The 26,442-nt window shown below is 37.7% G+C and overlaps 1 protein-coding gene across 2 annotated transcripts in view; it reads left to right on the top strand.

Annotated features, from left to right (window-relative positions):
- Positions 1-26,442, top strand: part of LOC127624808 (rho GTPase-activating protein 24-like) — a 123,059-nt gene that overhangs the window by 63,397 nt on the left and 33,220 nt on the right. The window contains exon 1 of one of the 2 annotated variants that reach the window (XM_052099741.1): positions 23,809-23,929. The exons of the other annotated variant lie outside the window; for it this stretch is intronic. Coding sequence (XP_051955701.1) covers positions 23,857-23,929 — 73 coding nt within the window. The 5' untranslated portion in view covers positions 23,809-23,856. Of the gene's footprint in view, positions 1-23,808; positions 23,930-26,442 lie in introns of those variants that run through there. 2 annotated transcript variants of the gene reach the window in all.

Raw genomic sequence — 26,442 nt, 5'->3', positions numbered from 1 at the left:
ATGTTTTTTGAAAATGTAAAAATGCAGAAAGTTTTCTGTGAGGGTTAGGTTTAGGGGTAGGGTTAGGTTTAGGGGATAGAATATAAAGTTTGTACAGTATAAAAACCATTATGTCTATGGAAAGTCCCCATAAAACATGGAAACACAACATGTGTGTGTGTGTGTGTGTGTGTGTGTGTGTGTGTGTGTGTGTGTGTGTGTGTGTGTGTGTGTGTAGGTTTGGTTATACTTGTGAGTATAGTGAATCTAAGAAATCTGAGTTGTGAGGACATTCGGGGAGTGGTAAAAAAATCAGTCATCCGTATCAGGTGACACCTGCATTATCGGTTATTCAATACTGAGATAGTCCTATACCTTTTAATTTTGTGATTTGATATAAAGAACTGTTGTTTTCTTCAAATAAATGACACTGATGCCCCCAAGTGGTTGCTCAAACATTTACTGAAATTAAGTTGTACAGACAATCAATTAATCACTGCAGACATCACACTAGGTTGTAAATATTAATTTAGCAGTTATTGTGCTTGTGATACACTCAATTCCATTCATTGCCATCTCGTTCTGTTCTCAGATCAATAAATATGCTTATACTTGTTCCATGATGAGGAAAAGAGAACTGTGAGAAAATCAATAAAGCCCTACTCATGCTATACATTTCATAAACATTATATAATACTGCAGATCATTACATGTGACTAATAACATATGATTAAATATGAATCATGACACAATGTAATGATTCACTAATTTGCAAAGGAACATTTGGTGATTTCTCTCCTGGCCATCTAAATGTACTCTTTGTTGGCGAGCAAACATGCTGATCCTTGTTAACTGAAATCTCATTAGGTTTTGTGCAGGTAAGAAGACATTACAGAAGCCCAAATCATTTGGGAGAAATCCTGTAAGTATGACTGAGTTCAACAGTACAAAACACAGCAGGTGTTTTCCACAGCCCCATAAACTTATTAGATAACTACATCATAGAGAGGCAGAAACAAGTTTGAAGGTTAATGTTAATTGAAAACGTTTGGAAAAGGAATTTTAAAATTGTGGGTTTTAGGCCTGGAATGAAATGATCAAAATCCTAATGTTTCCTAAAGAAAAGACCCTGAGTATTTTCAAGTTTGTATATGTGTATATGATTTACATTCAACTGTATGTCTCACTAAATTTAGACTTTCAGACACTGACTTGTATCTGTACACTTTTTAAAAGACATGGAATAACACACTGTGTTAATTAACCTAGCTGGGCTGTTACAACAGCAACCATTTACACCACTCAGAAACCATCTCAATCCTCATTTACAGCTCAGTCATTTTATTTGAAACATAACAGTACATTGTGGGCTATATTGAGTGTTCAGTCACTGAGTGAATTGCAAATAATTTTTCATTCTTCACCTGAAGGTCAAAATCAGTGACTCAAACTACAGAAAATTACACAAATCCATCTTGATAATGTAGGTTTATACTATTATACTTTTCTCCAGAAACAGTGACACCCTGACTGTTTTCACTGTACAGTGTAAGGTCTGACAAGATGATTTGGAGCCTTGTGTGTGTGTGTGTGTGTGTGTGTGAGCGTGTATTTATCACTTTGTGGGGACCAAATATCCCCATAAGGATAGTAAAACCCAAACTTTTTGACCTTGTGGAGACATTTTGTCAGTCCCCATGAGGAAAACAGCTTATAAATCATACTAAATTATGTTTTTTGAAAATGTAAAAATGCAGAAGGTTTTCTGTGAGGATTAGGTTTAGGGGTAGGGTTAGGTTTAGGGGATAGAATATAAAGTTTGTACAGTATAAAAACCATTATGTCTATGGAAAGTCCCCATAAAACATGGAAACACAACATGTGTGTGTGTGTGTGTGTGTGTGTGTGTGTGTGTGTGTGTGTGTGTGTGTGAGTGTGTGTGCGTGCATTAAAATACTATAACTGGTTTTATCGTGCAGCTAAAAGCTGTGTGTTTTATTTAGTCTTACAGCGCACTTTGTGATTCGATTTCTTTCACTCTGTCAACAAACCCCGTTGGCTCCCCGTTCGTTCAATCGAACTGTTATAAATTACGTGCGGTGCAGAATATCAGGCACATTTCATGCACTGTTGCTGCTCGTTGTAGAAGTTTTCCTATAATGCATTTCTAGGTTCTTTTTAACCCTTAATTTTATTAGTGAATGAACATCTTAAATTAGGTTTGTTTAATCTTGTGTTCTTGTTTGTTGGCCAACATTGACAATTGTGTCTGTCTTGTTTGTAATTTGATGGCTTGCCCTTGTCTAGCTGGCTGTATTTATGGGCTCTTTATGTCAGCATGCTTCATATTTATTGGGGCTGTTTTTAATTCTGTCTGATATAAATAGAGCTCACATCTTGCCTGGAGTTATAGCGTGGCATGTGTGCATGTATGAATTGAAAGGAAGTAAATTATATCCAAGTATATGGGTATGGCCATACTGTGAATAAAGGGGAGAGTGATATTTACATTTTTAAAAACAGTGGTATCCTCCTGTACACTAGAGGAGGAGTTGTTTGCTTCTCAATTATATAGCCTCAAGTGTATGGATCTCTGTTCTGTTTTATTCTAGTCTAGTCTATCCGAGTGTACTCTTATTCTATTCTGCTGTACTCTGCACTAACATTTTCTATTCTATTTTATTCTCCTGTTCTCTATTCTATTCTATTCTATTCTGCTGTTCTTCACTCTACCATTTCTATTCTATTTTATTCTCATGTAATCTATTATTTTATGTTCTATTTTTTAATGTCCTATTCTGTTCTATTCCAGTCTGTTCTATTCTGCTGTACTGTACACTTCCATTTTATTCAATGTTACTCATTACATTATATTATATTATATTATATACAACAGTTAGTTCAGGTCCTCAAATCTGATTGGATGAGAGATGTTCCATGAGTGCTGATGGTCTCACACCATCATCACTCGGACGCCTCACTGTGTGTATCACTCTGCTTGTGCCCATGCCATTCTAAACTAAAGTGTAAGAGCAGTGCAGATGTGTTTAAGATGTCTTTTTACATTTAATATTTTGACATTACATATTTTAGCCAGCAGGTAGAGGCAAAAGACCATTTTTGTATGGAATATGAGCCAGTTGGTTATGTGAAATAAGTCAGCATCAGCCAGTGTTTACATACAACAGCACTTCCGTGATTGCTCGTATTACTGCTACACTACTAAATCTAGGAAATAGCTTTAAACGGCTTTAAACGAACAACTTATGCATTAAGGCTCATCACAGCTGAGAGACACAACAGACTGATTAATTACACAACCTCAAGGCACTTAACTCTTACCGAAGTTTCTGCATTGGAGAGGACAAGATGGCAGAGGAGATTGCGGTTTCTATAGTGAAAGACTCTTGCCCACCGGCTACAGCAAAATAGGAATACCCCTGCTTGGATGGCTATTTTTCCACTGAGAAAATAGGATGCATTTCACCAAAATGCCATTGTCTTCAGAAAGTTGACTAACAGACTACAGCATCATCAACAGGTGATCACACATGTTCCATCTCTCTCTCTATACAGTATATATATATATACATATATCACACACACACACCACACATCTTTGGTTCTCCAATAGCATGTTAGAAACAGCCCAAGCATGATACTAGTAGTTCTGAAGTTATGTTTTTGAGAGACTTCGACGCATCATTTGTTTTGAACCAGCAACAACAGAATCTGATCCGTCTCGTTATAAAGTAGTTCCATGCACAAATGTCTTTTTTTTGACATACTAAATTTTTCCTAATTTTTAAAATTTACTTGTTCATTGAACTGTTGCATATAAGCAATATCACACTGTAATCATGCTATATGGCCCTACATCAGCACTGCTGTGATTACCAACAGCACTCAGCCTGTGGCCGAATCACAGCAGTGCTGATATAGGGCCATATCGCACTCTTGCATATGAGTGTGATATTGCTTATTTATTATATTATATTCTGCTGTGCTGTGTACTACCCTATTTGATTCTGTTTTATTATATTAGCCTGTACTTTACTCTGTTCTATTGATTTCTGTCCTACTCTGTCTATTCTATTGTATTCTGCTATATTGTACACCATCTGTTCTGACCATATTGTGACAGAAAGGCAGAGTTATATTTGCCTTGCAGATCTACTGTATCTTCAGCAGCAGGGACCTCAGAGTGTGTGCTGTATCTCACTCCATAACTGATACAAAGTTCTGTATCACAACTATTTAACCCTAATTTTATATTATATTATGTTATATGCCAATGTCTGTGAGTTTGTGTTCACTTATTTCACTGAGCTTCCTGCTGTTTTCATTCTTCCATTCTGTCTGTTTTTTCCACTCTTTATTCGACCTCTCTGTTTGTGATTTATGGCGGTTATTCAGCGAATCATGCTACACACAGCATGTTTTCCTCATCCCCTCATCTCTCACGTTGTTGCCTGAGGGAGCAAAGGAAGAGTTTGCACTCCATGTGTTTCATAGTTCACTTCGTTAAAGTCTGATAAATCCCTGTCTCTGTCTATCTGTCTCTCAGTCTTGGTCTTTCATTAGCATCTAGTCTTGTGTCAGAGTTGTAATGGCTCCAGGAGCCGATATTTCTTAAGTCGAAAGTATGTGCAGGGTTGCTGGTAGCAGAATTACTGACCCAGCTCCCTCTGGACCTTATTGAGACCAATCCAGCTCATTGACATAAAAAGGATTTTGAAAAAACCCTATACCAAAGCTATTGTATGTAGTTAATGAATTTTAAAATGGCAGTATCATCCCAAATGGAACACTACACGGAAGCATTCACCGTTTAACAGCTGATGGAAGTGACGTTTCAAACACATGTGATGTGTTGCCACTAGATTTATCATGTGAGCCAACCTCAGTTCAACACTTTTATCTCAAACAACGTACATGTTTACACAGTGTGGATTTATGGATGTCACGATTCCCCGTTGTCTGCTCTGTGTTTCTCCCCTGTCTCCTGTTCAGAACTACACTTCCCATAATCCCTGCCCTCATCACTGCCAGTGTCATTGTTCACACCTGTGTTTAATTTAATCATTATCCTTCTGTGTATTTAAGCCCTGTTGTTTGTTCATTCATTGTTGGTCGTTGTATGTTATGATTGTCTTTGGCCGCCGCGCCCGTTTCTAGTGTTTACATTTAACTACCGACAACAAATGGTGAAACAACAGGGTTTAAATACACAAGGATAATGAATAAACGACACACAGGTGAGAACAATGAATGACTGCTGGCAGTGATGAGGGCAGGGAATTATGGGAATTGTAGTCCGGGACAGATGGGAAGTGAGGAACACAGGGCAGACAACAGGGAATCGTGACACTGGTAAAGCTTTTAACTCACTATCACTGAAGTTTCACTTGTTGCAACATTCTCCATTACCCTTTGAAAAAATGTAGAGTTAGATATACGTGCCGCAAATTTCCCACACAATATTTTCACATGCTAATGAGTTTTAGTAGTAGTTTGCAGCTCTTCATCGGTAATGATGAATCTGCAGCAAACCATTGGCAACACTGAAGAGTTCATAATGAGTGACGAATTTGCGGGAAGTTTGCAGCAGGTTTGCAGCAAGTTTGCCAGAACTCTCAGTTTTTGTAAGGGTATTTACAATTGTTTTGTCAGACCAGCAACGCAGTCAGGTAGCTCCACCCCTTCTGTATGTACAGTAATGCTGAGCGCATGAAAAGTCAATATTCCACACTTCATTTTTACAGTTGAAGAAGTGCTTTTAGGACACTTGTTTTGTCAAGGCAACATAATTGCATTGGAACCTGAGAGCAGGTTCATTTTTCTTAATATCTACAAAATATTTAAAAAAAAAATTAGCAGCATTTTTTCTTTTATGTATGTTAGATAGATGTGACACTTCAGGCTATACTCTCTGCCTTGATGTAATATAGCTGAAGTTGTGACTGGACTCTTAGTCAAAGGAAATGATTGATGCCAGCTGAGATTGAAAACAGCATCCACAATAACATGAGGGTAGAGCAGATATCCCAGAGTGCTCTGGTGTGGGATATGTCCTGTGTGCTCAGTGTGATTGAAACGACAGAGATAAGGAAAATGAATTTGCCATTGCTTTACCTCTCTGTCTGTCTGTCACTCTCTCTCTTTTCTTTTGGAAAGTATTTTACCATTGATAAAAACGAAACTTCCATTTAAAGCGTTCTAATTTGTGCAAGAAAAATGGCAAAATGCTGTACCATTATTTTGATTAGAATCTAAAATACTTTCTTAGTCATTTTCTCTGATGGTTTGTTACAATTATTGTAGAATTATATGTAATACAAAACCAGAGCTCAGAAGGCTTGACATTGTGGTGTCAGCATTTGGCTTCCTAATCTTATCATAATTCATTATGCAGAATGAAATGTGTGATTGTTTCTCAGTTTGAATGACATTTCTGGCGTTTGTCCACATATGAAGAGTTTTGGCACCACAGTCAGACCTAAACAGAGCTCAGCCATTACTACATGACACAGCAGCTCTGATGATGCATTTGAGATTTAAACCAGGTCTCTGGAAGTATGTGTGTGTAAGAGAGAGAAAGAGTTCAGTAACTGATGAATGAATTCCCTCAAGCTAAGGAGTCAAAAAGTTAATGTATTCAATAAGAGTGAATTACTATGAACTGAATGACATTCACGCAGGTCAAAGTGTGTGTGTGAGTTTAGGTGTATGTAAGCTGGGCTAAATGGGCCAGATACAAACAGGAAACGCAGACGCTTACATAACCTGGTAACGGTGGGGAGGTCTGGCTGTCATAACAAACTTCTATCCCTAAATACTTTTTCTCACACACATACACACAGGTCAAGTTACAGTTAACTCTATATTTTGCAGTAGTAGATTACCTCAAATCTTTAACATCTAAAGTCCAAGTGAACATGGTGTTGACACTCTATGGAACATTGTAGAGCGGTTTTGCACCCCTGACATACCCAACACAGCAGATATAACTGGACTACTCATGGTGGTTGCACGTTTTCAAGAGGTATTAGCAACCAAAAGCTGTTACAATGTTACTGGAAGTGTGACAGCCCCCTTTTTCTTCTGTAGAACACAAAAGGAGATGGTAGGCAGAAAATACATGGTGCTCTTTTCCATTCAATGAATGTGAAGGGGAACGGGGCTCCAAAAATGACGAAAAAGCACCATAACATTGTCCATATGACTCACGTGGTTGAAAGGCAAGTTTTTCAGTGAATAATGTGAATAAAGTGAATTATTTTCTCACACACTGCATTCAAATGGCTTCAGAAGATTTGAAATACACATTCAAAAATATAACTCATTTGCTGAACATGAGTAAGTCATGGACAGTGGTTACACATGTGTGAAATGGGTTTTCTTTAATTACACTCTCCATGCAATTTCAACTAAATACTTCAAGTAGAGGGAACCAAGCTTAATCAAGTAAAACCAACAAAATTTAACATGTTAATATAACTCTATATAAAATGTATTTAGTGATATGATGACAGGAAATGTTACCATGCTATATACATGCAGGTGGAATTTTGTTTAGTTGAATCAACTTAGTTAATTTAAGTTCTCTTGATTATATACATTTTTTGAGTAATATGAACATGAGAGAGTTGAGTAAAAATGAAGATAGTCAAAGTATTTTTATTTATATATATTTTATATATATTTTAAACATGTTGGACAGGTTTTATGGCCTTTTTGGACCTAGACAGTGTCTGACCCCATTCGTTTTTTTTGGAAAAGGGAAGCATGTGTATCAAAAATCATGCCTAAAACCCCTTTTAAATCATTAAGGTTTGGAACGACATGAGGGTAAATTATAGCATAATTTTAATTTTTCAGCGAGCTATGGGATTAGTAAAGATCTATATGGATCAAAGTACAACAGCGGAAAAACTAGAGGAATTTGTAGTGACCGATAGCATCTTAGTCTGTATTTATGGAGCATGGTAAGGGAGCGAGTCATTGGCCAGAGTGCCTGCTCTTCGATCATCAAATTTACAGGCCGGGGCGAGACCCCCCTAGATGTCTTGGTGGCCGTAATTTATGAGCCACACTCCCCTGCTCGCCTTCGGCTAGATCATCAGTGCATCACTAAACGCTCTCCCAGCCAAGACACTGCTCTCTACTGAGTTACGGTTCGGCTGTTACTGCCCCGTTTCTACCATGGATCTCTAGACTCACTCTGGAGAAGAACAAAACAAGGAGATAACCTGCTGACTTGGATCATATGATTAGATCTCTTCGCATAATTTGCAATCGCAGCTCAAATGAAAACACTACAAATGGACAGATGGAGAGAATTAAATGCTGGAGGGAAGTAAGAACAATGTGAGTGAAGAGAGGAATAAAAAAATACACAGATGAAAAGAGTGAAACAGATAGTTTTTGTTGCTGGACAGATAATGCTTTCATCCAGTCATGGACTTGAACAACCCAGGTGGGGGTTTTTTAGAAGAGGAGCTACTATGTTCTAATTCCAATTGTAGGTTCCTATTTCATTTACATAATTTTCTTTAAAATAAATCTCATACACTTACATGGAAGGAGGAACCATATTCATATTTATCATAGACATTTGGGGATGTTTTTTTTCAACCAGGGGCCCGTGGCCCACTAGTGGACCTCAGCAAACTTCCAAGGGGCCCTCAAAATGACTTAAATTATTTTAAAAAATGTAATACGCAAAACAAAATAATCTTGCTCTAATAAATCGAAACATGCTATAAATCGCTAAAAACCAACAACTTATTAAAGAACATACAGTTCTTGAAACGTTTAGAATCACATAATCAGGGACGATTATGACTTGCAAAGTCCCCAGGGCCAATTATATCCAAGGGCCCCCCTCCAAAAGTTGTTGACCGGGTGTGGGGTTTGTTGTTTTCAAGCGGGGGGATCACCAAACTGGATCACACAACCTTAAAGCCCAGGGCACCCCTGGGCAGTCAAGGTCCCCTGGTAGTCAAAGGCCCCTGGGCCCTGGCCCCATTGGCCCGGTCGGTAATCCATCCCTGCACATAATGAATCACTATTAATGATTTTAATGTAATGACATTGCTAATTTCTGTAAATAAACTTTACAAGCAAGCAGCTTTACCTTTGTGTAGTGTCTTAGACAATGGGGAGGCCTTGGATTCAAATAGATTGAGAAACACTGTTTTAAGCAACCACCTAGTAACCACCCACAACATCCTAGCAAAATCTTAGCAGCATCCTACCAGCCACTCGACATCTTAGCAACCTCAGAGCAACACCCTGGCATCCACCCACAACACTCAAGGCAAGCACCACTCATACAGTCTTCACAACGTATAAAAAAACCCAATTTGGAATGTTTTTGATCTCTATATTTTATGAGGTGTCTTTCTGATTTGCCATTTTAATTGTCTTTGTTGCATTACTTTATTTGCATGAATAAGAAAGATGAAAGACCAAGCTTTAGGTAAATTTCTCTCTGTCTTTCTCTTTTGCTGGCTTTGTGGTTAAGTGTTACATTCTTGGAGGGATTTTAGATGCTTTTTAAAGATGTCCCTTGGCTCGCTTACTTCATCTTTGTTGTGTTCTGCTCTTCCAGACGATCTGAAGAACTGACGTAGCACCTTGTGGTGTTAAAGTTTTGACACTCTACTGTTGCTCTGTTAGATTAAAGCGGACTTATCACGAAAAAATTGGTTTTATATGCTCTTTTGAATAAAAGTATTTGAACTGTGTACTTTAATCCACAATCCAAAGCTCCTCTCCAATTTACCCAGATAATTTATGGAAACTTAGCTGCACAATTGTTACGAGATTATTATAATGTCACCACCAATAACTTACAGTATAACCAGGGCTGGACTGGGAAGAGAAATCGGCCCGGGATTTTACATGGCAACTGGCACTAAGGTGGTTGGGGCGGGTGTTCGTTGTCATTTTTTGCATATTGTGGTGCCGTTTTGTGGTCCGTTCTGCATAACAAGGTGGCTCATTATCGCTACCCATTCGATATGCATGTTTCGCGGCCGACCCACCGGACCACTCTGTTATCCCACTGGCAAGTCCACCCCTGATCGGCCCCAAAGTGCATCGGCCCACCAGTCCAGCCCTGAGTATAACTTGACACCTTTGACAACACATGACCACCCAAATTTACATACCAATACAAATCAGTATTCAGCAACTTGGTATTGATAAAATGATCATGTTTATTACTTATATCACATGCAAAGAGGTTAACCAATCACAAAAAGATGTTAGCCAATCATGTGTAGAAATCTTTAAGTTACAGGAAAACAGCCTGTTTAATTTGAAGGGTCAGCGAGCCGGTCGAAAATGTTTTTGTGCAAGAAACCTTGACTAAGTCTATACGTTCACATTTTTTATAAAACTACTTGGTTTGTCAATGAAATTACATTTGAATCATAATGTACATTTAATTGGTTGTGAAATCTTCCCCCAACAAGTTTTCTATACATTAATTAGGATTAACTTAAAACTTGATTTTGATCATTAAGTCTCCTCCCATTCATTCTCTTTCTGTCACATTCCTCATTGATAGGCCCAGGGGAGGGGTCTTTTGTCTCCTCAGGTGTTAATTACAATCCATATTCATGATCAGTTCACGCCTCCTCGCATATGACAGTTCTAACACTAAAAATGTCTTACAAAAGTTCAATGACTATATTGTTTTGTACGAATGAGTGATCAGGATGGTTTTCACATCATTTTGTAGCAAAAACTGTAGGCTACAAGATCCAGTTCTCAAAAGGCTTGTGGAAAATAAACGTTATTTTCTCAAAAATACAAACCTGTACATACATGTTGCTCACATATTATTGTAGCCCAGTTTGTGCTGAATACAGTGTTATCAGACTTTAGCCATTAATATGTTTTTAAGCAACTGATAATAGCACAAATGTCAAGGCATGTCAAAACTTCTCCAGGGCCCAAAACACCCTCAGACCCCAGAGGGTTAATATGACTGAATCAAACTGACGACTGTACGTTATTACCTATCTAATTACAACAAAGTTAGAACCATAATTTTAAGGGTCTGATCAAGTACAACTAGGTCCTTGAGGTAACAATCACCTAGTTTTCTTTTTCATAATGTTTTTTAAGTTCTGTGTCTTCTTCATAAGCACTTCGGTCTGTATGTCTGGATATCAAGTACACCAACAGGAATACGATTCAAATGATTTTCCCAGTCATTCATCTGGACTATTGATCTTTTTCAGCCCACATAATGGCTTGTCTCCAAATCCCTATAGGTGGATTAATGAGAATGCAGGACCAGGGATGATATTATTCTCCAGATTTTATTACACTGGGATGTTATGGCCAAAACCTCTTGCTCTCAAAGGTTCTCAAACACTATTTCCAGTGGGCCAGTAATCATGAATGTCTGCGATGCTGTGCTGTGGATGAAATCCTAAAAAAATAACATGTCGTTGAACCTCTTTTTTTATTGCATAAAAAAAAAGAAAGAAAAAAAAAACATTGTAGCGGTGGTGCTTTATTTAGTGCCCATATACAGTTGAAGTGAGTAATATTTATTTGATATTTTTGATTTTTTTTAGATGAAACTAGTAATATTTTTTTGTTATATTGGCAGTTACACTTTTTTTTTGCCTTTTAAAAATGATGCTTTTAAGTTTTGTAAACAAAATTTTGTCAAATTGGTACATATACAAATTATGAAAATTGAAAAATGTAAATATTAGGGAGAAAAGTTTTGGTGTGGTGGAAAAAATGTGGGACAGTCAGAATTAAAAAAAAATTTTCACGCAAGAAATATAGAAACGTTATTTCACTCTTAGTTTTCATTATTATCATTTTTAATGTAATAATTTGTATTTTTATATAAAAAAAATATTTGCATAGTTTAATATTGAAAGTCTGGGTCTGCTAAAATACTATAATACAGTAAAAATCTGTACATGTGAGGCATTTGAAAAGTACCAAAAATAAAACGAGATAAGATACTTTTACCTTCATGTATCAAAAATAAAAAAGTGGAAATATAAAAATGCATCTTGACATCCTTCACATTTACCTGTTGTTGAATGCCAGAACTTCTATTTTGTCTATTTTGAAAATATGTCGTTTTGCACATCCTATAAAGGAATATCTGCTGTTGTTCCCATGGTGTCATGGTCATTGATTCCAGGAAGAGAGAAGACAGGTCTGATAAATTCAGTTCCTGATAAACTGTGCTGTCTTTAGCAGATGTCACAAAACTCATTCCAGACCAAGAGCTGTCAACAACACTTCAGGGTTTGTATTGTCCAGCAGAGATTTACTCATATTTCTGTCAAAGACTTACACTAACTGTCAAAGTTAGTGTAAGAGAGAGAGAGAGAGAGAGAGAGAGAGAATAAGAGAAAGTAATTGCTTCTGAGTGGGATGTGTCATAATATCAGACCGGAGGCTGTGATTGGTTCAGATAAGGTTCAACTACTTCCCCTGTCAACGACCCTTGTGAGGCCTTTTCAAGCATGTTAAGTGGTTGCAGTGGTGTGGGATGTTGAAATTACAGTTTGAAAGGGGTCATAAATCAACTGCAGAACTGCAAACATTAAACAGTTGTTCACCCAAAAAATTTCAATTCTGTCTTCCTTTATTCATGTTGATTTTCTTTTAATTTGAGTAGGTTTTAGCATGTTGCTATGCAGACTTCTGCATGGTTTCAGCAGAGGTTATTTTGTTTACCAAGATAACAACCTCCGCAGCTCTATCATTGGAGAGAGAGTAAATGTGTTATGACAGTTTGTTAACATTTGTGGATGCCATACAAATTAATGCGGTGACAAGTAAAATGACACCTACCTGTCGCAAAAATTGTCATTGTCTTCACTTATAAAACAGCAATTTTATAGTAGTAAAATCAACACATAGATATCCATTAAAAAAACTGCCTCTTGTCTCCTCACCAGTGTTAAGAATATTCTTATGCTCATAGAATATTCTTAAGTTATTTTAAGATCGCTTGCAGGCTTCCCTTACTAGAAGGGTTCTGGTATAAATGCTTTGCTAGAATGTTGCTAAGGTGTTCTGGGTGGTTGAAAGGTGGTTACTTACTGGCCCAAGTCAAAAGAGCCCAACTTTAAGTATCTATGATACTCTGGTCTCATCTTTGGTTTGGCTCCTTCCTTCAATGTAAGTCTATGGAAATGTATTGACAAATTTTTGGTCTGTCAGGTGAAAATCTTAAATAAATATTCCGGGTTCAAAACACATTAAGCTCAGTCGACAGCATTTTTTTAAAAAATCCCCTTTTCTCCCAATTTGGAATGCCCAATTCCCACTACTTAGTAGGTCCTCATGGTGGCGCGGATACTCACCTCAATCCAGGTGCCGGAGGACAAGTCTCAGTTACCTCCACTTCTGAGACAGTCAATCCACGCATCTTATCAAGGGGACTCGATGTGCATGACATGTGGAGACTCAAAGCATGTGGAGGCTCATGCTACTCTCCGAGATCCACACACAACTTACCACGCACCCTATTGAGATCGAGAACCCCTAATCGTGACCACGAGGAGGTTACCCAATGTGAATCTACCCTTCCTAACAACTGGGCCAATTTGGTTGCATAGGAGGCCTGGCTGGAGTCACTTAGCACGCCCTGGATTGGAACAATCGACTCCAGGGATGGTAATCAGCATCGATACATGATGAGCTACCTAGGCCCCCTGGCGACAGCAATTGTGGCATAATGTTGATGACCAAAAACAATTTTAATATTTAGACTCATCCCTCCTTTTCATTAAAAAAAGTACAAATCAAGGATGCAGTGAGGCACTTACAATAGAAGGGAATGGGGATGGTTTAAAAGCAGAAATGTGAAGCTTGTACTTTTATTAATGCACTTACAAAAATGTGCCAAATGAGTTATGTGCTCATTTTTCATATATTCAGATTCCTGACCTTTAGCAAAAGTGAAAGTTATGCTAAATGTAATCCAAAATGTTCCTATAGACAATGGATTTCCCATTAGTTAACATTCATTAGCAGAAAGTCAAAGGGAAACTCCATAAGAGTCTTATTTATGACATCATTCCTCATTCTGGGCCACAGGCCAACCAGCTGTGTGTTTCCTAAAGTGACATGACACCATCTTAATAAGCAGCCAAGGGCTCTACAAGACCTTGTGACTTTTGGCTCTTACTCAGAAGGTGAATTGAGAGGTGTGATATTACAGACTCTGTAACTTGACATCTCTTCACATCAAGAACCTGACAAAGAGATAAAAAGAAAGATATATAAAGGAAAGAATGAGGGACATTATCTTCTTACACTGGATATCTGCCTTAGATCACAATTTGACATTCGATGCACCCGCCCCACCACTGTCCTCTGGTTCCAAAAGTAAAAATCCCATTCATTTTTTGTTTTTTTTCTCAAAGTGTCTGGGCACTATTGCACTCTATTGCCAATACGTACGCTAAAATACATAGAATTAAATGCATTTAAGCTGTAACTACATGTTGTTGTGCAAAATTCTCACAAGATTCACATTTGCTGCTACTGAGGTTTAGCTATGGGTAGGTTTAGGAGTAGGGTTAGGGGGTTAGGGTTTAGGGTAAGGGTTAGGGTAGGGCTATATTTAAGTTTAGGAGATAGGTTAACAGCTACTTATGCAATTAAATGAAGGTACTTTAAATGTAAACTTTTGTGTGCTTGTTTTTGTTTTGTTGAGATTTCGCTGAGAGAAAATGAGGTAATGACATTACAGGGTTGTTCCTAAACCTCCGATCCCCAACCATCAGCATTTTCAAACCAGCCCTATCTAAGCCCTATCTTACTGTAGTTCTCAGTGCCACAATCCCCTCTGTTCTCTTCGAGCTCTCCGTTATGGCTGCACGCATTGGCCAGCAGCTTTGCCAGAGCAAATACACTCGATCTGGGTTGGTAAAACAGACAGCAGCGCCCCAAGCTTACAAAACAAACATTCTTATCTGTGCTGTCTGATCACTTTTAGGCCGGACACAGCATAAGGACTGTCATTATAATCCAGTCGCTTGCCAGAGTGTTTGTGTTTCATTTGAGTGGCCGCTGGGCTCCCTTTTGCTCTGAAATGGTGTAAAAGGGCTATTTTTTAATCACAAGCAGTAAAATACAGATAAATGTAGTTATAAATAAGGGTTGGGTGATAATAGCTCAAATAAAATACAAATGTATACCTCTGTTTTTAGCTTTTTGACACTATTTCTGAAATAGCTTAGGGTCATTTTTTGTTAAATGTAAGGAGAAAAATAGAGTACAAGGTCAAAAATAATCAAAAAACTTCACACTTTTTCACATTAAATGAACCGGTAAGAATGATATTTATTCATGTCAATTAAAGAAATATGATAATAAATATTTGCAAATAACTGATTCAACCAAATTAATCAAATTTACCCAACTCGATTGGCATTTTAAAACAAGCTCATTAAAATCATTGCAATATTGCAAATATATATATATATATATATATATATATATATATATATATATATATATATATATATATATATATATATATAGAATATGCCAACACAGAGACTGCTGGACCAGGATCTTATCATAGTGATTATATTATATATACTGCATGGTTTTGCTGCCTTGACTGGGAAATATTGCACTGTTATTTATTTTGGTAGTTGAAGTTAAAAAATATATTGTTGGCATTGATTTACATTGTATTGTCTGACAGCTTATAATATTGAGATCCATGTCTTTAAGGGCTATCAAAATAAAAACATTCATCAGTCAACAGCAGTGATGTATGTACATTTGCATTCATTCTAGCTGCTAAAACTCCCTCAGTTGCCTTCAGGTGTCATGTGGATATTGATAAATCATAAATGATAGATGCTACATCTAATACCCAAATGTGTGATGCATGCAATGTTGTCTTCTTGGTCATATCTGATATATTTCTCTCTTGATTTGATGTTGTATTTTGGTGATGAGTCGTCGTGAAACTGTCTGATAGATTGATGAGTGCTCTGTCAGAAATTGCTTGAGGGCGTATAAAGGAGTTTGATCTTGGAAATGGAAATGTTTAAGTGCTGTGCAAAAAATACATGTTTATTATTGTCTGAATAATGATCTCTGGAGTCATCCGTTGTGGATAGTTCCTTTTTTGCTTGTATATGCATGTGATGTGTGTCCTAATGCACGCTGATGTTATGAAGTGTGTTTATGAAGCTAATAAGGTGGATATTGTTTTTACTTTTTTTATTACACAAGTTATATATTTGAATATCCCACAGACAATTGAGAGGGAAGAACACAGTTTTAATGATATTTTCCCAAAGATACTCTAGTGTTCTTTAGTTTTGCTGTTTATTTGAAGTAAATCAGGGATATTTTACAGTCAGTCAGTCTTTATCGCAAAATAAACACTGACAGGGTTATTAGGTATCAACCTGAAAGAGTTTATTTTGCGATAAAGATTGCCTGATAAAGTGGCATCATCCCACTTATTACATTTATACTTACAAAATAAACGAATAAACTGAAATTAAATATTGATTTCAGTTCAAATTATTTCATTATATGAGAATAAAGAGTAATAAAGATCAGTCTTGCTATAATGGTTTGTGGTATATTAAGGTAGCAATCGTATACTGTATATGGTATATTAAAAAATCTAGCAAGAAATCTAGTAAAGAATGTACACAAAAAAAACAAACCAGAGGTCTCCATGTCCATAGCAATAAGTGTTTGTTTGAAAATGCACTGATTTAGCTGCATCTAAACATCTGATCCCCAACAGAATGACGTTTGCCTCCACCAAAAATGAAGACTTTGAAAAATACTCTCCATAACCACATACTTTGGAAAGCGATGATGTTGGGAAACTGAATGCTGCAACCTTGTCTCATAGAAATGGAAGTGCAGCGTAGTTCTAGCGGGAAGACCAGCAGGTGTGCATCATCACATCATTAGCTGGGTAACTCCTAGCCAATTGCACCGCTTTATAAGTCCGCTCACAATCTATCATATTGCTGTTTCGGTGTGCTAACACTGCAACCTCCACCACCCCACCACCACCAGTTGAGCCCTGTCCCGCAGGGGGGTAGGCAGGACATGACGGTTCAGGGTACAACTCCCTCGGACCACCGGACGGGGCCTACGCCAAAGAGAGAGACATTACCTCCTGTTTTACATCTATCAAATAAATGGCATCTCAAACTTCACTCAAGCCTGCATGTCTTCCCGATAGAATGAAAGTTACTTTAACAAATTTTTTGCAAACAGACATTTATGTGCAAAATGACGCAGTGTCTTGGTAAACTTAACACTAGGGGCGCTAAAACAACTGTTTGTTTCATTCACTTTCACACAAATCATGACTACTACGGCTGATTATTAACACTTATTTTTTGCTCTATTGCTGACACACTAATGTTCTGAAATCAAAACACTTTTATTATAATGCATCATTTGAAAAACGCTACATTTTAATGTTTGTATTACAGACCCACCTATATTTACATACTTGTGAATAGCTTGCGTGGTAGCTCACCTCATATGTGTTGGACTTTGAACTTGGAAAGCTGTGGTTCTAGTCCAGCCAAACATGCGAGGCAAAAGTATCATAAAAGCGACACTAAATAATGTGGTTGCTTCACAAAATGTGCTTTTCGTTTCTCATTTTGTTTTAGGACACTATGGGTTAGGTTTTTTGCTCAGGTTAAGGGTAAGGATGTCCAGTTTGTTTACCTATCATTTGCTTTTTTTAGAACATTATTGTAATTCTTACAGAGACGAGAGATGAGAAGGACTGGATCTATATGCAGGCTTCTTTAATGAAAACTCCAAAATTGCCATAAGAAACAAGTAATACAAGAGAACTAAACAAACCATAACAGCCTTCAAAGGATAAAAACTGACAAAGACAGGGAGAAAAGGAGGGCATATATATATATATATATATACATCCACAAGGACTAAACAGGGTTAACAAGACACACCTGGGAGTTATAAACACAAGAACCAATGAATAAAGACAAGGACAAGAATGCAAATAAACACACAAAGAGAACACTGAACATTTATGGTGGCCTCTGGTGGTCGCCGGGGAACCCTTGACTATTATTGGTTAGGTTTAGGTTAAAGCTTTAAGTTAGGGAGGTATGTTTTACTATTTAAAACCTCCATCTAATATTCACCTTAAAAACCTTTTGATTACGATAGCATTGCACTCGCTTTTGGCGCCCGTCGCTGGACATTTCACTAGGAAACTGCTGTGAAACATGTCATAAGGCACATTATTTTGTTTTGGAAAACTATTGCCACGGTCACTTGATGTCCATGAGATCAGGGTGGTTAGATCAGTTAGTAGTTGATAAGTGATGCACCAATCAGGACATTTGAGGCCGATAAGATCACTGATATTTTGACACTGTGATCCACAGATACTGATCCGATTACGATATTGCTTTTAAAATGGCCTTTTACCAGACTTTTGCAAGTTATATGCTGCAGTTCTAAATAAATGCCACACACTGTAAAATTACAGAAACTGTTGGATGTTGTAGGGAGTGAAACTGAGATCTTGCATGATTGCTCAAAATGTCTCTATTGCTCCACACACCATCTAATTGTCGGCAATCACATTACATCATCTATACTCAGATTTGTGTTTGCATGTTTATTTGTTGTTTAATTCGTTTTTACATGTGTTTGCAGTATTTTTGTGCTATCCCTGTCTAAATGAACAGCAAGTCAAAATTATTACCGTAATAACTCTTAAAAATGGGCACCTTGAAATTCATACACATGGAACTCAAACCCCTTTTTAAAGACAAAGCGTCATAATTACAGCATGTCTGAAAGTGTAAATTTGTGAATTTTGGGATTTGACAACCTCATGCTCCAGTGCTCACTATCTAGTAGTTAGTCTGAGTCCTTCATCTTTAACTTTTACTGAGGTCTTTATCTAATACCAGTTCATAGACCATTCAAGATGAGCCATTGTCTGCCCGGTTTTAGCATTAACTCTCCGGTTATGCATTGTTAATGTCATCCCAAGAGATCCAGCGTTGACTGACACAACATGTGCTGTAACAGGTGTTTAGTGCGTTAGCTTGTACAACTCAGCTCTGGGTTTCCTGCTGAAAGTCCCATCTGCTATTCAGGGATTATCCTCAGTCTTCCTGTCAGTGGGAAGTCTGGAGTCTCTTCCAATCACCTTAAACAGAGTAATGCAAGGAAAGACAGCAAAGTTTTGAGATTGAGGTTGTCAGGACAGTTGTCAAATTACCTCCTGCTTTACTGATGTTGTAAACAACTTCAGCTGTTTTTTAATTGTGAGTTTTTGAGGCAAGGGCCAAGTGAACAACTGCCACTAGGATTTCTCCAGGTATTATAAACGTTGCTAGTTCAAGGTGCTTTGTGGTACAAAAATGCGTCACCATTTTATATGTGAAACAGTATTGATATTAGAGTGTTTTTTATATTGGTAGTGCCAATCTTCCACAAATTACATGTGCCAAAAAAACGAATCGCTGGATTTCACATTCATTTCAGTGGAGAAGATGATAGCGTGACATTCAACAATATTAACGGGATAGTTCTGTCCTCATGTTGTTTTAAACCCAAATGACTTTCTTTCTACCTTGGAACACAAAAGGAGATTTTTTTTGGCATAAGCAGTATGTTTCGGTCACCATTCACTTTCATTGCATCTTTTTCCCATAAAATGCAAGTGAATGGTGACTGAGGCTAACATTCTGCTAATTATTTCCTTTTGTGTTCCACTGCAAACACTGTCCTCTAGTGTTCTGAGCAAATTGTCATGGGTAGGTGTGCCAAAGAGAGTGAATTTATTATTTGGTTTGTATTCTCCAATTACCTGTGCTCTGTCACCTTAGTGATTTACCTCGACACTGGCAGCTATGGTGATAAATCATGACTGTGAACCAGACTTCCATTTCAAGCTTGTGTCCATGTAATACCGACCAGAGTGCAGGTATCATCTGTCTAATAGCCTGGGAATAAACAGCATTGTCTGACAAGACACTGGAGGGAAAATGAAAACCGCTGAGGCTTTATTAAGCTCCCTGGCTGATAGAGCTGTGGTGAACCATGTTTAAACCATGTTTTAGGTTGTTTGTCTTTAAAGAAACAGTTCATGCAAAAATGAAAATGATATTTTATTTTATTAATCCTTATGTCGTTTCAAACCGGCATGACTTTCTTCTGTGGAACAGACGAAAACTAAACAAAATTAATCTCCTGAACTGTCTAAAGTAAAGGGATTGAGTGCAATTCTGTAGTATGGTCCCACTATAACGTACTGAAAATCCTATCGCATGGTAAATGGAAAAAAGTCTATTTTTCTATCTTATTTTATAGCTTTTGGGCAAAATGGAATGAGCTGTTGGCTCACTGCAGCTGGGCACCAGGAATCACAGGAGTATTTCTGACTGTCAGCAATTTGGAAGCAAATGTATTCTTCCTACAATCCTGTACTTTACACACACTCTCTCTCTCACACACACACACACAGAATAGCACTTACTGTATACAGTGTTCTTTAATTACATTTCTGTGTTTTCATCAACTCTCGAAAGGTTAGACTTTGAATTGGAAATCTATTATTCCCTATCTGTCACTCACTCGAAGTTGTGTCGATGTAGTGACACTTGGGGTCGGACTTGAGAGCCAAAATCACCTTTGATATTTGAGAAAATGCCAATGAAAATTGGCGAGTGGAATTTGCATGCCACTCCCCCTGACATACAGGTATAAAAGGAGACGGTTGCATCCACTCATTCAGGTTTGTGCTGGGAAGCCGAGACAGAGACCCGTACAGGTTTCCTGAAATGTCTGCCATTGGTTGATTTCCAAAATTATTTTTACGTGGCTCGTTGTACATATCACCACAGGTTTCTGGTGAAATGAACAATAGAGGTGCTACAACAACAATGAATCATGTGGAAAGTGGTAGATTTTTAGTTCACAAACACTTGTTTTTTGGCCTGTACTTCACAAAATGCTACAGTATCTTGTGACATCAAAAGACTTGGAATGCAAAGCACAGGGCTACCTGTGAAGCCCAGAGTCCTGAAGAGCATGCGAGTCAACACCTGAGCCAAAATTGTAACAGAAGCACCGCAAAATTACGTGGTTGCCTCATCTGTTATTCAATACACATCTGATTTTTCTGACACTATCGGTTAGGTTTAGGTTTAAGGTTTAGGGTAGGGAGCTTGTTTTTGTTGATTTAAATGTTGATAGAGCATTTAAGTTAAAAACATTCTATGTTTTGGAACATTCTCGCTTTTTGGACATTTCACTTCAGAACTGCCACAATACGTCCGAAACCATCGCCACAGTCACATTTTTTTCATGATATCGGGCTTAATTGGCAGCAGTCCTTATAGGTGAGTCTGTATGTCAGGTCTCCCGTGCACTTCAGTGTGTCTCCTTTGCGAGATGAGATTACTTTCACATATGTACTAAGTTACAGTCATGGACCGTGCGACCACGTAACTAAATACTACAAACCAGACTCCCCCAGTCATTAAGATATACTGAATTGCACTAAGTGGTGTCATGTTGTAATGTCAGAGTTTTAAAAAAAAAACTTACTTTGTGGTTCATTGATCTCCACAACCTGGTAGAGAGGTATAGGGTTTAACAACTAAAGTAGCCATTCACCTTTGACCCTACCTGGTCTTTTCAATCTTACTCTCAATGGTTATGGAACAGAATGGATATTGAGATGTGGGCACAGTCTGTTGATATGAGAGCATGAGTTGATGGTGAAGCAGATAAACCCAAGCTCTCCATACCTCTGTTGGGGGTTCTGAAACCAGATCCCGGACATGCATCAGGGGAGCTGGAGATATGTGGCTCATTGAGTCGAAAGTTTTATCTGCAAACACAATTGCACAATTGGAATGGCGACCATGTTGGTTCAAACCATCAAGGGTTGTACTCAAGTATTTAATCAAGTGAGATGTTGATCTTCATCAGCCATTACTCTCCTTTGGACATTTATGAGTGAAAAACTAAAAGCGTTTTGCTTTCACTTTGCACTTAAGAATTTCACAGTAAAATAACTTAAATATCTGCTTTTTTTCACCCAACACTATGACATGTCTTCAGAAGACTAGGACTATGATGCACAAATCACATGGATTACTTTTATGACACTTTTAGGTCCTTAGTTAAGATTTAAAGTGAGTCACTATTAGGGCTGGGTAGTAACAAATTACATGTAATCTAGATTATGTGATCAGATTACAAAATCAAGTACATGTTATTAGATGAAATTACATTTTAAAATACTCGTAATTAGACTGTGATTACTTTTTATAGATTACACGATTACATATTAATCAAGAAAGGGCAGTAAATTGTTCTTAATTTATTGATCCCTCTATTCGGTTGCCTAACCGATTGCATTATATTTACAGTACTTATAATAGTACTGTAAAGTAAGTTTTAGTTTGGCAAATTACTTTAAAAATGAACATGAATGTGCTTTTGCTATAGTGACAACACATGGATGCTGTTTATAATGCCAAAATTCCCTGAGTAAGGCATTTTTAAGTGTTTTTTTTATTATTATTTCACTCAGAAACACAATATTCATTCTCATATTTTCAACCAAGTTTTCTTTAATGCAGTTCAGCAACAGTATGTCAAAATGGTACAAGCTTTTCCTATTCAAATGCATGTGACATCAAATAAGAATAAGGTAAGAAGTAATCCAAAAGTATTCCAAAATCAATCAGATTAGAATACCTTATAATTCAAGATATTAGGCTACTGACTATAATTGTATTCATGTAATTTGTATCCAGTCCCATTTCACAATTCAGAAGTAATATACCAGCTGTTTTGTATTGAAATCAGTGAAATGGGACATCCTTTAAAATTACTCATTTTATGTTTCGCATAAGAAAGAATGTCATATAGGTTTGGAAAGACATGATGGGATGAAATCATGACAGAATATTTCATTTTAGTTGAAATATCCCTTAAAAGTGCTTTAATAGGATCAAAGCAAACCTTGCGTTTATTGTGTTAGTGTAATTTACTGTTTGGTGCCCATATCAGTGTTTTACCAGGTTATGGATGACATAAGGACTAGTAAAAAGATCTGCTATAAATGGAAGTGCAGTGTAGTTCTAGCGGGAAGACTAGCAGCTGTACATCATCACTTCATTAGCGGGGTAATTCCTAGCCAATCACATGTAAGCCATTGCTTTATAAGTCTGCTCACAATCTATCACATTGCTGTTTCAGTGTGCTAAAACACAGGCAACCTCCACCACCCCACCACCACCAGTTGAGCCCTGTCTGGCACAGGGGTAGGCTCCTCGCCCCTGCCTCCTATCTCCGGCAGGATATGACGGTTCCAGGCACAACTCCCTCGGACCGCCGGACGGGGCCTACGCCAAAGAGAGAGACATTACGTTCTGTTTTACATTTATCAAATAAATGGCATCTTAAACTTCACTCAAGCCTGCATGTCTTCCCGATAGAAATAACCACCTGCATGACAACAGTCTTTCCAAAATGATCAGTTGTCCTCTTTGAAATGGTTTATTCAAAGGTTTGACTGACAGGCTTAAGAAGGGGCCATGCTCTCCTCCTGGGACTGGTGAAACTCCCTATTGTTCACAGAGTAGAGAGAGAGAGAGGTGGGTGGGTGTACCATCCACCTCGCCCACAACCCCCCTCCCCATCTATTTTTCTTCCCCTCCTCTATTCTCACTACAGACCATGTCAGAACTCCCCAAGCCTCCATGCCCATAGTCTCATAGTCCCAGTACCCTTCCAGTTCTTCCCTGCATCTGAGGCCTCTTTTCTGGGATAGTTAGAGCAAGAGCCCCATTGATTATGGAGGTGGTGCAACAGGGTGGACATCAATTATCTCCGTTTAGGATATCCGAGTGTCTCTCTTCATCTGCAGGTAATACTGCTCTTAAACTTACAGTGCTGCAGATGAGAAGTTATTTAGATGGTTATTTTGCCACAAGCTACGTTTGTAGATAAGATGAGATAAGTTAACTTCATTTACATCATAGTTTTAGGTCAGTGCCATTTAACTTTCAGCTTCTATTGGAGTTTTGTGTTACAATTCATATTCAAAATGAGTGTGGCAACATAAATAATTGAATGCAATCATTTTCTAGAAACCATTTGGGTATGCTCAGAATTAGTTTGAGTTAACAGATGCCAGAGCTGTTTATTTGTATAGTGAAAAGTACGTTTGAGCCCGTTGTGTCTTTTTTGGGATATGATTTATGAGTTTTTGACTCATCAGACAATTGCATGTAAAATTAGTCACATTGAACTGATTATTTTTTCTTTCTGTATTTCTTTTATTCTCAAAGTATTCTGATGCACAAACACATGCTGTCCTAGTTTCTGTGTTTCTTCATCCTCAGATGTGTTGATGGATCTCATCTCATGCTAAGCATATATTGTGAAACTCGCATCGAAGTCTCTGTTGAAATCATTCAGACCTATTAATATTCGCATGATATCCATGAATATTTCTAAGCAGTTTCAAATGCCTTTAGATTTCTAAAAACAGTCTAACAGTAACAGGTTACAGAATTGTCATTTTTGGGTGCACTATCCCTTTAAGCTTGACCAGGATGTATGAAATATGTTATGGCTATCCTGGGCAAACAATGCTATAGTGCAATGTCCTTTTTCCTGCCAAGTTCTGGAGCTTCCTTAGTTTGTAGTGAGCATCTAAATCAACTATTTGTAGTGTTTCACAAAGATGTTCTGACTGGAACATAAGAAAAAATCATTATCTGTGTCCTTGAATGCTCAGTATGTTGCTAAATGTCTACCAAATGCACACATGAAAATGTATGTAGCTGTTTTATAGTCAAACCAATCTGTTGATTTTGAGATTGGTCAAGTCAAGGATGGGAACACATATACATAAAGAAAATAGCAGTAAAATTCAGTGTTTAAGGTTTAGGGGGCGTGCCTAGAGAAGGTATGTGACTGTAATTACTCCACACTATAACCCTTTTGTTTGGTTCCACCTGGTTTGGGCCGTCTTATAGCTGCGGTCAGTCATTAAAGAGCAGTTAGGCTCATAGTTGACTAGACATCTGACCTAAAAGAGGGATAAAGGAGGAGATGGGGATGCCAGAGAGAGTGAGAGAGCCCAGGGCACCATACAAGCTAGAACCGTCACTGTTGATTTGAAACATGTTATTTATTCGTAATCTTGACCAACCATGTGGGAGATTTTGGTATTTCCCCTTTTAAGTAGATAGGAGCTCTATTTGTATCGATACAAAATAGCAAGGCTGCCAAGACTTGCACCCGGAGTAAAGGGATCCATAGCAATGTGTTGTTTTGATTTAAAGTATTGTTGCAACCAAAAAAAAATATGCTAAATGTTAATAGGCCTTGAGCCAATAGTGTCTGTTATCAGGCTTCTCTGTCTTTTGGCCCTAAAGCATGGGTAATCCATGAAAACCATGGGCACCCATGGTAACAACACTCATTTTTGTTCTTTATATACAGTATGTCATGAACAATGACTCCATTGGCTTCTGTAAAAACAGGAATATTATTTGTAATAAATGTGGAGTGGATTCTGACTTCATATGGAGTATCTGACCAACTTCTTACAGTTTCAGGAATGGACAACAAAGAATAGCGCCATTCACTTGGGATTACTGAAAATGACCACCTTTGGAGATACAATCCAATTTATTGGTCAGATCTCCTGACAAGCATTAAGACTCCCTACTGTCTCTCGCGTTTCCCTGTCGTCCTTGTAAGAAATGCCTTTATCTCATGCAATGTTTTCCCAGAGAGAATTGTGAGATTGACATTGTGCCGTTGATGGATTTACTGATGGAAACAATGGCTGTGTTATCAAAGCAGCTGATTGGCGGAGAGCAATGTCTGTTATAAAAAGCCAATCACCTGGAGAAACTGATTCACGTTATCTGTCCTACTTAACTTCAAATCAGTTCACTCACCTTTGCCAGCAGTAGATGAAAGCCATTGACATTTACAGGCTAATAATTTTTCTTTTATGATCAAACTAATTGCCCATCCATAACATAATTGTCAATGCAAGAAGTATTGCAGGAAAAGCTAGCGTTCAATGCCTTCGCATACATATGAATGTAACTGAACATAAATTGGAACATAAAGACCCCACCTTTACCAAGGCTCTTTCTATATTCTTTATTATGACTATAGTACATTCAACTTTGACTAAACGGTTCTGTTTCTTTAAGAGAAAATTTGTTTCACTAATTCTTTCTCCATCATCTGTAATAAAATGCACAGAGTCAAACAGTATCATTCATACTAATCATGTGCTGAAGTTATTCCATGATGTTCCAAAATCTATGTTTCAAAATGGAAGTGTTATCTTCTGACAGCAGCATGTGCTATTATCCTGGCAATCCATCAAATTCCCATCACTTGTCATAA

The sequence above is a fragment of the Xyrauchen texanus genome, chromosome 31 (genome assembly GCF_025860055.1).
Source record: "Xyrauchen texanus isolate HMW12.3.18 chromosome 31, RBS_HiC_50CHRs, whole genome shotgun sequence".
In the NCBI taxonomy this organism is placed as follows: domain Eukaryota; kingdom Metazoa; phylum Chordata; class Actinopteri; order Cypriniformes; family Catostomidae; genus Xyrauchen; species Xyrauchen texanus.
The sequence above is the reverse complement of the archived record's forward strand: the minus strand, read 5'-3'. Positions and strand labels throughout refer to the sequence as shown.